The sequence below is a fragment of the Bos grunniens genome, chromosome 1 (genome assembly GCF_055505025.1).
Source record: "Bos grunniens cultivar Pamir isolate PY7600 chromosome 1, Bosgru_T2T1.0, whole genome shotgun sequence".
NCBI classification, from domain to species: Eukaryota; Metazoa; Chordata; class Mammalia; order Artiodactyla; family Bovidae; genus Bos; species Bos grunniens.
The window spans coordinates 38,603,543-38,614,311 of record NC_141165.1 but is presented as its reverse complement, the minus strand read 5'-3'; the positions used below and the strand labels follow the sequence as shown (position 1 = coordinate 38,614,311).

Below are 10,769 nucleotides of genomic sequence, written 5' to 3'. Positions count from 1 at the left end.
ATTGAGAAAGAGAGGTATATCTGTAGACTAGACTAAACTGGAGGTGATTCCTATCATGCAGAAATAGATAACATTCTTGAGGGGCTGATGAATAATCTGTGTAGCCCATCTACTCAGTAATTCAAGCAAGCTCTTAATTGGTAAGGTGTACGGGGTCAAGAACCGGCATTCTCTATGTGTTGTGCAACATTTCACCTGAGCTGACTCGCGAAAACTAAATGCATTTGGAATGGAAATCACATATATGTAGACGTAGCACTTGAACTCTTATGCAACTCTGACTTATGTAAACAAACATAAATAAATAAATAAAGGAAGACTATGTGGATTATAAAAGGAAGGGAAACATAACTCAGTTAGCCTCTCCAGGTGCAAGGTTTGAAAATGAAGATCCTTTTTTCACTGACCTATCTGGTTTTTATTAGTTCTCTAGGTTGGACAATAGACAGGCACTATTACATAGGCATTGAAGAAACTACTTGGAACTATGCTCCTACTGGTAAAAACATGCTCAATGGAATGCCTTTTTCGGACGATCAGTAAGTGATACCTTCGCGTTGAAAAATTTGCTATCAGACACAAATGTTGGTAATTGTTATACACTGATAAAATGCTGCTGAAGAAGTTTCCATGATAGACTCTTTAAGGGCACATTTTGCTATTAGAACTGCTTGCTTTGAGTTTTTTAGTATAAGCGTAACATGGAAGCCAGCTATTAATATAAATCAGAAATTGCTCCTTCCTGGGATTCCTGCCACTCTTGCCTTCACGATACATATTTCAGGGATCATCTCTAATCCTGTATTTATCATCAATTTTGTATAAGTGGTTGTTGTTGCGGTTGTTCAGTCATGTTTGACTCTTTGTGACCCCATGGACTGCAGCACACCAGGCCTCTCTGTCCCTCATCACCTCCTGAAGTTGACCCAAGTTCATGTCCATTGCATTGGTGATGCCATCCAACTGTCTCATGCTCTGATGCCCTCTTCTTTTGCCTTCAGTCTTTCCCGCATCAGAGATGAGTATGAATGGTACTCAAGAGCTGAAACAACGCTTTTCCTTCTGGTATGGAGTCTATGGCAGAGATTGTAAAATTGCAGCTCTCTTCTTGATTTTTCTGTTCAGAAGATTGGGACAAAGAAATCTAAAGGTTATATGCGGGCTTCTGATTCACTGTTTGTCTGCCAAAATGCCCCCAATTCTACCAACAAATCCCTGAATCATTGAAATGTGTAAAGAATCTTAAATTGTAACATTGATCTAATGTTTGAGAGCTAAAGTAACCTCGAAGTAGGGTCAGAAACCTTCCTCCATACATGGTTCAGTACAAAGAATTTCTAAGTCATTAGAACCGAAATGCCATGCCTATGACTTGATACATATGCATTTCGTCTCTTCACCAGACTTTTCAGGCTTCTCCTTGCCTATGGTATTGTTTCTGACTCATTCTAGATTTTCACCAGTGTCTGGGTTTTCTCTGCAGAATTAGACTGGAAAGATTCTTACTCCTAGTTTCAGCTGATTTGACATTGCTTTGTTTTCAGTCAAAATTTGTTAAAGTTCTTGCTTGTTTGTTTGTTTACAGAGAGTTTCAATCTGAAACATATCTCCAACCAAGCCGAGATAGGATAGGATCTGTTTATAAAAAGGCTTTGTATTTTGGGTACACGGATGATACATTTCAAACCACCATTGAAAAACCATCCTGGTTGGGATTTTTAGGTCCAATCATAAAAGCAGAGACTGGAGACCTCATTCATGTACATGTGAAAAATAATGCTTCCAGAAAGTACAGTTTCCATCCTCATGGACTCACCTACACTAAAGATAATGAAGGTAAGTGAGTTCCTGTTCCTTAGGTTCCTGAGTTTTTGTTAATGAAGAGTACAAACCTCAGGAAGAGCAAGGCAGTCATGAACTAAAGGAGTCGTTTGGGTGAATACAGATTTTTACTTCAGATGTCTCAAATTTTTATATCCCAGATTGTTCTTCAATTTCTCATTTGAAATTAATGAATGACAATCCCCCTCCCCCATTCAACTTCTGGGAAAGAAAACACACTTTTCTCTCATGTAAATAAATAAATACATAAGTTTGGAGGGTAGGAGACACTCATGAGCTAAGTGTTAAGTTGGCAGAAATACTGTCCTGCCATTTCATATCCATGTCCTGTCATCTCATTTTCTGGTGAATGAGGGTTAGCCTCTTAGAAAACATCAGTGTCAGGTGAAGTCACTATTTTCCAGACAGTATCTTCTCTCTTAAACATCCACACTCACAGCTGCTTGATGGTGTTGGGAAAAGGAAGGGAAGAGAATGCTAACACAAAATAGGGTTTTGTGTTCTACACGGAGCAGGTTGGTCTCAAAAGAGGATAAAGGACGAGAGGTTGGTCATGCTTCAAAGTCTCCTATTGAATGAGGGAATGTTATCCATACTTATTAGATTCCAGCCTCAAATGGTGGAGATCTGAGGCAAAATTCCAGGATAATAAAAAAGAAGAGGGCAAGGTCCCAGATTCAGAACAAAGGTAGTAGCTCAGGGTAATGTCGTCTATGCAGAAGACCACTTCCTGGCATCAGTGGGCAGCTTGTAGGTAACACAGATGCTCTTTTTTCTTTTTAAAAATCTTTTTATTTTGTGTTGGGGCATAGCCGGTTAACGTGTTGTGATAGTTTTAGGTGAACAGCGAAAGTACTCAGCCATATGTATACGTGTATCCGTCCTCCCCTAAATTCCCCTTCCATCCAGGCTGCCACATAATGTTGAGCAGAGGTCCCTGTGCTATGCACTGCATCCTTGTTAGTGATCCATTTTAAATATAGCAGTGTGTACAGTAATATGGATGCTCTTGATGCCCTCTGGAAGATGTAGTTCAGGTAAAGCCAGGTCATGGGGCTTACCAGGTGGCTCAATGGTAAAGAATCTGCCTGCCAAGCAGGAGACGTTGATCCCTGGGGTTGGATCCCTGGGTCAGGAAGATCCCCTGGAGGAGGAAATGGCAACCCACTCCAGTATTCTTGCCTGAAAAATCCCATAAACAGAGGAGCCTGGCGGACTGTAGTCCATGGGGTGGCAAAGAGTTGGACTCGACTGAGCGGCTAAACAACAACAGTAGCTTGGATGCTCTTGATGCCCTCATTCCCAAATCTGATTTGCAATGAAGATGATACAGAGTGCAACTCAGGAACTTTCTGTATCTAAGACCTACACAGATGGTGCACAGTGAATATTTGTGGAATCTATTGATAAAGGTGATGATAGTTCATTCATAGGCTGCCTGATTCATTTCAATTTAAGTCTGGAAACTGGCCAAGCTGGGCATTCAGGTAGAAACCAACTAAGGGGAATCTAGGGAGACAGGAGGCAGGAGACAGGAAGGGGGAAACACAGACTTTCTAAAAATACAAATTAACACACTTTCATGGCTTAATGCAGAAAGCATGAGTCACATTAAGAAAAATGTTGTCCACTGGTTGCTGTGACCACAGTGCAAGTTCCATTTTCTAGGCGCTCTCTATCCAGACAACACTACGGGCCTGCAAAAGGAAGACGACCATCTAGAGCCAGGGGCAGAATACACTTACACGTGGTTTGTAGAAGAAAATCAGGGGCCTGGTCCCAGTGACAGTAACTGCGTGACACGGATGTACCACTCCCATATAGAGACTCTAAGAGATGTGTCTTCAGGACTTCTCGGACCAATTCTGACTTGTAAAAGAGGTAACATTTAAAAAATCTCACTGTAGCAAATAGAGCCAATTAGGATGTGTAGGGTCTGCCTCCCTCTCCTAGTGGAATTTTGCTAAAAAACTCTCTTCCGGTCTTCACCTTGATTCTCCAGTCAGAAAAGTAACGTTGCCATTTGGCCTCTGAGCACCAGATGGCGCGCTTGAGTCCAATGTCTCCATTCAAGTCCAATAGAGCAGGTTGGACACTAGCCGGTAGCCAAACCCAGTAATCTTCATCCTAGTCACCCTCACACAAAATTCCGCCACATTTCTCCTATAGAGAAGTGTTGAACCCACAGGGTGGGGGGAAATAGGGAGAAGAGAAACTGCCTGTTCCTTGCACGCTTAGTTCCTTAGGGTTCTGTCTATGGAGGTGAAAGGTTTTCCTTTTATATTTTGAATATCAGAATCAGAATCACTAGGTTATTTCATAGCAAAAATAATTTTCGCAAAGAGTAAGTTTTGCCGTTGTTTTTGTTTTAGGAACCCTGGATGGAGATATGGAAAAATCTATCGATGAGTATTTCATTCTGGTGTTTTCTATAACTGATGAAAAACATAGCTGGTATATCGATGACAACATTCGTACATACACTGAAGCTGGTCAAGTTAATGCCAGTGATCCTGACTTCGAGGAGAGCAATGTCATGCGCTGTAAGATTATGAAGAAATTTCTCATTCCGTATATCCTATAGTTCTAACTTCTATGACTTTATTTTGTGATTTCCTTTCATTTAAGTTTGCTTTGATGAGTTTCTGTTTCCCAGTTCTTCATTCTGGGTCTGGCAGGCTATGTTTCAAGGAGTCGCAAAGAGTCAGACACGAACATGCCATTTTTGCTGTGAAAGAAAGTGAAAGTGAAAGTCCCTCAATCATGTCAGACTCTTTGCGAGCTCATGGACTATACAGTCCATGGAATTACTCCAGGCCAGAATACTGGAGTGTATAGCCTTTCCTTTCTCCAGGGAATCTTCCCAATCCAGGGATGAACCCAAGTCTCCTCCATTGTGGGCGGTTTCTTTACCATCTGAGCCACAAGGGAAGCCCAAGAATACTGGAGTAGGTAGCCTATCCCTTCTCCAGCGGATCTTCCCAACCCAGGAATCCAACCGGGGTCTCCCACATTGCAGGCAGATTCCTTACCAACTGAGCTATCAGGGAAGCTCAGTGTTGCTATGAAGGCATCTAGAAAACCCTGCCGGTTTCCAAAGTGTCATAGCAAGTGAAGTTAGATAGATGCATTTTTTTCCCTAACATCTGATATTGATAAAAATAGATGGTGACGACAGAGAGATGTAATTTTTTAAATATTCATTTGGCTGTGTCAGATCTCAGTTGCAGCAGATGGGATCTTTTGTTGTGGTGCACGGGACTTGGTAGTTGTGGCACCAGGGTTTCGTTGCTTCATGGCCTGTGGGATCTTAGTTTCTAACCAGGGACCAAACCCATGTCGCCTACATTGCAAGGTGGATTCTTAACCACTGGACTGCCAGGGAAGTCCCCAAATATTTAATTTTAGGGTAATAAAATATTATGGAAGAACAAAGACATAACTGAGCAGAACTTTTATGGAAATGTGCTTCTACACAGAACTTTTCAGAAAAGGTGCTCTTGTTATCTCAGCCACCCTCAGCTTTGTCTCCTTCTTCCACAGACTTAGCTTCTTTCTATTCTTTTCCCCTTTTCACTGCTTCCTACCTTGCAGCTTACTTTTCTTCCTCTTGCCTTTAAATTTGTGTTGTCCTCAGTTTTAATCACAGATAATGTTTATAGCCTCCTTTTGGGGAGAAACAAACCGAATCCTGTTGCAGATTATGCATGAGAACAATGATGGCACTGCCAGATTCATGTGATAAGGAAATGCATAGAATATATACCATGTGGCCTTGAGGCAACATGCTTGCTTGAAAGGTTAATTTACTTCTGTTTTCAGCAATAAATGGATACTTGTATGCAAATCTACCTGATCTCACCATGTGTGCAGAAGACAGGGTCATGTGGTATTTCATCAGCATGGGTAGCCTGTTGGACATACACCCCATCTACTTCCATGGACAAACTCTGATATCTCAGAATCATAGAAAAGACACCATTACCGTCTTCCCTGCCTCCATGCGTGATGCCTTCATGGTGGCCAAAGGTGTTGGAGAGTGGCTGCTGGACTGTCGGATACACGGTAGGGATTTATTCCTTTTACGTAATACAGGGTCAGGGGACTCCCATAACAAACGCCTCATCTTCCAAATGGGGAAAGATGTCACCATCAGGCAGGTGACAGGATTGCCTTTTGCAAAGTCAGTAATACAGTCAGAACCAGAACTCAGGTCTCTGACACTTTTAACTTTATGGTAATAAGCACTTTTAGTCATATAGGATTATTTTTGTTGCTGTTTTTACCAAAAAAAAGTATATATTTGTTATCCAGTGAGCCTTGAGTGTCTGACAGAGTTCATATAATTACTCTTCTATTTTAAATTGAGAAGACAACTTCCAAGAGGTTGAAATACTAATCCAAAACCCTGTGAGAGTCAGAAATTATATAGGTCCAAGTGTTATGTAAATTCTGAACCGGTACCCAGTAATGGTTTCCTGGTTTATTTCCCTCTTCAATCACACTTCATATTTAATAATAGAAAGGCCCATTATGAAATTACTGATCTTCTCTATTCTTAAATCTGACTAAACTCTGCATGCAATCATGTAAAATGTTTTGTATTATTTTTCAGTCAGAAAACACAATTGTTACTTGAACTGAAGAGTTTAACTTTTCTCCCTTTTTTACAAAAATGGGATTTACTTCTCTGATAAAAACCTTTCTTATTTCTAAGTCCAATACTTTGGTTAGCACCATACTTCAATTAATTATTTAAACAACTAAACAAACAAAAAAAAATAACAACTAAACAACACGTACTTATTGGGATTTCCCGTGTGCTGTGTCCCTCCTTCCCAGGGTTGTGAGAAAAGGGAGACCCACACACGGCTGTTGTAACTCAAGGACAGAATTTAATGATATTAATACAAAAGTTCTCACTTAGAAAGGAATATTGCTTTAAAATATGTTTTAAAGGTTAAAATATGTTTTAAAGGTTAAAATGTACACCAGACCTACTTCTCCTCTTGACCTCATTTATAGATGTTGCCTTTAAGCCAGGTCTTTCCTCTTCAACTCTGCAGGAAAGATAGGGTCAACCTTGGACACAATGAAAAAAGCTTGGCTAGTGGACTACACAGCTTTCCCCTGTGTTTCTTCTCTTCCCATGGTGTAGTTTGGGGTGTTTTTTGGTTTGTCTGTTTGTTTTGGCTTTTTTGTGTATGTTTTGTTTTTAGTAATTATAAGAATGCATGAATAGACTTGCTGGAAAGAAAGGAAGAAAGCAAAGAGGAAGGAGTGGAGGGAGGGAAGAATTTGGTGAAGGCAGCAGGCAGAAAGAGCGAAAGTCTAATGTGGTATATGACAGCCACCTCTTAGGAGCTCCAGAGAGCTTCTAAGCTACTTATTAATTAAATAAGCCAGGTGATAAACTTGTGGTAGCTTCAAATCTGGCCACAGGAAAGTGCTTACACCACCAAAATTAGCGCGCGCGCTCACACACACACACACACAATCAGATTTAGCATTCATCTTTGGAGAAATAGTTTAAGAATGTGCCATTAGTCCAACCCTACCCCACCACCATCCCAGTTCCTCTCCAGTGAATAATCCCTGTAAGCCATTTGTGTCTACACAAATGTGTATTTAGCTGTTTACTATGTATTTTCATACAATATACATGAACGCTTAGAAATAAAAATGCACAGGTACTGTTTTAAATAAGGAGATCACACCCCATATAATAGGTTTTATTTAACTATTAACTTTAAAAAAATAGGTTATTATTTGTATATAATAGGTTTTTCTGTCTTCTGCTGCTTGCTTTCTTTACGCATCCTTATATCTCAAAATCTTTTCCATGACATTCCCTATACTTCTAAGCTACTCTTTTATTTTTTAAGTTTTATTTTTAAAATGTTTATCTTATAGTTGCTGTGTTACTTCTACTGTACAGCAAAGTGATTCAGCTATACATATACATATATATATATATATCCCTTCTTTTTTGGATTCCCTTCCCATTTAGGTCACCACAGAGCACTGAGTAGAGTTCCTGTGCTATACAGTAGGTTCTCATTAGTTATCTATTTTACACATAGTATCAATAGTGTATATATGTCAGTCCCAATCTTCCCTCTCCCCTCCTTTCCCATTTAGTATCCATAGGTTTGTCTAGCTTACTTTTCTAAATGGCTGTATAGTTTTCTGTGTTTGTTTGAGATGTAGGCTAATTTATTTAACCATTCCGCTATTGATAGATATCTAAATTGCTTTCACTTTCTTGGTTCACTGTGTGTGTATGTGTGTGTTAGTCGCTCAGTCATGTCCGACTCTTTGTGACCCCATGGACTGCAGCCTGCTAAGTTCCTCTGTCCATGGAATTCTGCAGGCAAGAATATGTCCATGGAATTCTCCAGGCAAGAATCTTTTCCATGACATTCCCAAAATAAAGCTACTCCTTTATTTTGTGTTTTATTTTTAAAAGTTTTATTGTATAGTTTATTTACAATGTTGTGTTAATTTTTACTGTACAGCAAAGTGATTCAGCTATACATATACATATATGTATATCCCCTCTTTTTTGGATTTCTTTCCCATTTAAGTCACTAACAGTGTTATAGCTAGCCACTTTTTATTTGTATCTTTTTATGTATGTGCAAATTTTTATCTTGCCTAACTGAAAGAAGCGAAAGTTTTTAATGGAAGTGTTCTTAATTTTTAAAAAGGCTGCCTAATCATCTTCCAAAAAGTCTGTATGAATTTACACTCCCACCTATGTTGCTCTTAAATCAAAACACAGGACTTATGCTCTTATGAAAACGTACCTGCCTTGGTTTTCTTCCTGCCTGCCAACTAGTTAATCTAGTAATTAATGGTAACAACTTCAGAACCATAAGGGAAGATACTTGGGATTAAACAGACTCAAATTCCTCTCAGTAGGCAGGTACCATATTCCTTAGGAGTTGGTCCAGTGCTGGTTATTAATCTCCACTAATATCCACTCCTCAACATTCACTTTGGCATCCTGAGTCTTATACTTGCTTCATACATTTCAGGATTCCTTAAATAAAATACCTCAAATTTCTGAAAAGAAAGGGAAGTTGCAATGTTGTTGGCTACAGTTTTAAAATATATATATATGGACTAAGAAAAATGTTTTAATGTTTTCATAACATTCTCTACTTGGATTTACTATTTTTCAGAGAGTATGCAGGCTTTCTTCAATGTAAGGGATTGCCAAAAATCTCCAGCAGATGTTACGGGGACACAAGTTGTTCATTATTACATTGCTGCTAAAGAAATTTTTTGGGACTATGCGCCATCTGGCATAGATTTCTTCAGTGGAAATAGTTTAACAGAAGCTGGAAGGTAATATTCAGTGATTAAAATATTCATGGTTAAATAAAGATAATTGGACTTTTTCATAACCTAGCTATTCCTACAAGGACTTAAGCATTTTATAATAAAAAGATACTGATAAAATAAAGATGGTGTACACCTGTGGCGGATTCATGTTGATGTATGGCAAAACCAATACAATATTGTAAAGTAATTAGCCTCCAATTAAAATAAATAAATTTAAATTAAAAAAAAATAGAATGAAAATCTCCAAGGTCCCCAAATACTGGCATTCTTTGGCTTTTATGGAGTCTTAATGGATCTCTAATTTCAATTTTAATAATGCTGACGTGTTATACTGCAAGCAGTATGTCTAAACACACGCTGGTCCTGATAAATAATTAAATCTAGCATTTGGCAGCTGGAGGCTATTGAAAAAAAAATAAAGATGGGAAAATAATTATAATAATAATTGGAAAATATTCAGCCGAAGAATCTTTGCTATATAGCATTTTTCTCTAAATGCCTTGGAAGCCACTGCAAAGAAAAACACACTTCTCATCTTTTTCTTAGCATTAAATTTTAAAATGGATTTGTTTATAATTATAAGATACTTAAAAACATAGTGAATCATGTTGTCAATTGCAATTTTACAAAAATTAAAAAATATTCCTCACATGTAATTTGTACTTTCCTGCTAAGATCTGAGGGTATAGTCGATCATTTCTTGTGTCATCCTTAAATCATATTTTATATGTGTATGTATATATATATATATTTACTCAATAACACCTAAGAATTTATTACCAATTATTTCTTTGATAACCAAAAACTAAGACTAAAATACATTACTGTGGTATCAGCCTTTAGAAGTGCACAAAAAGTTTTTCTGTAGTCTGACTGCTAAATATATTTACCAACTTGAAAATTACAGGAGTTGTAATTCTTTTGGTCTATTGAATGAAAGTTTTATGTCAGAAAATATTAAGTTCTATTACCACCAAAAAATAATATTCCCATAGTATTTATTTTTTTAATTTACTCAGAAAATTTAAGAAAACTGAGAATGTTCTATCAAATGAATATTTTCTTACTTTAATATTTAAGAATATTTTCTTACTTTAACGCTCATCAACAAATTATTCAATCTGTGTAATGGAAATTTTGTGTTAATTATGAAAAGCCTATCAGGGCTTAGAACAAAAATTAGATTCAACTCTCATTTTATATTGACTAAAATAAGTATGAATTAATAGATTCTTTCAGCTCACATGATTCTTCTGGTTATGAAATTTGATGCTGTCTCAGCATTGCAAGCCATTATTTCCTCCTAGGAAACAATTGTCCTCATTTTATGTTATTACAATAGAATTAAAAAGTTAAGAATGACATCTCTTATCTCAGTACTCTAGCATCTCAGCACATTGTTTTAAAAGCAATGTTTATTACTACCTGCCTTAAAAAAAATCAGTCTTAATGTTTTTAAAATTTTATTCCAAAAGAAAAATGTATAGATCAGACAGAGACTTGTATACATGCACAGACAAAAGACTGAAAAGATATCCATGGAAAATGTTGATAGTGATTATATAGAGATGGTAGAA

The 10,769-nt window shown here is 37.7% G+C and overlaps 1 protein-coding gene across 1 annotated transcript in view; it reads left to right on the top strand.

The window, feature by feature from the left end:
• The first annotated feature begins 382 nt into the window (after window positions 1-382).
• LOC147379284 (ceruloplasmin-like) overlaps window positions 383-10,769 on the top strand; it is a 41,999-nt gene continuing 31,612 nt past the window's right edge. Inside the window, exons 1-6 of the mRNA XM_086387558.1 lie at window positions 383-539; window positions 1,586-1,836; window positions 3,511-3,723; window positions 4,215-4,385; window positions 5,665-5,907; window positions 9,030-9,195. Coding sequence (XP_086243684.1) covers window positions 385-539; window positions 1,586-1,836; window positions 3,511-3,723; window positions 4,215-4,385; window positions 5,665-5,907; window positions 9,030-9,195 — 1,199 coding nt within the window. The 5' untranslated portion in view covers window positions 383-384. The remainder of the gene's footprint in view (window positions 540-1,585; window positions 1,837-3,510; window positions 3,724-4,214; window positions 4,386-5,664; window positions 5,908-9,029; window positions 9,196-10,769) is intronic.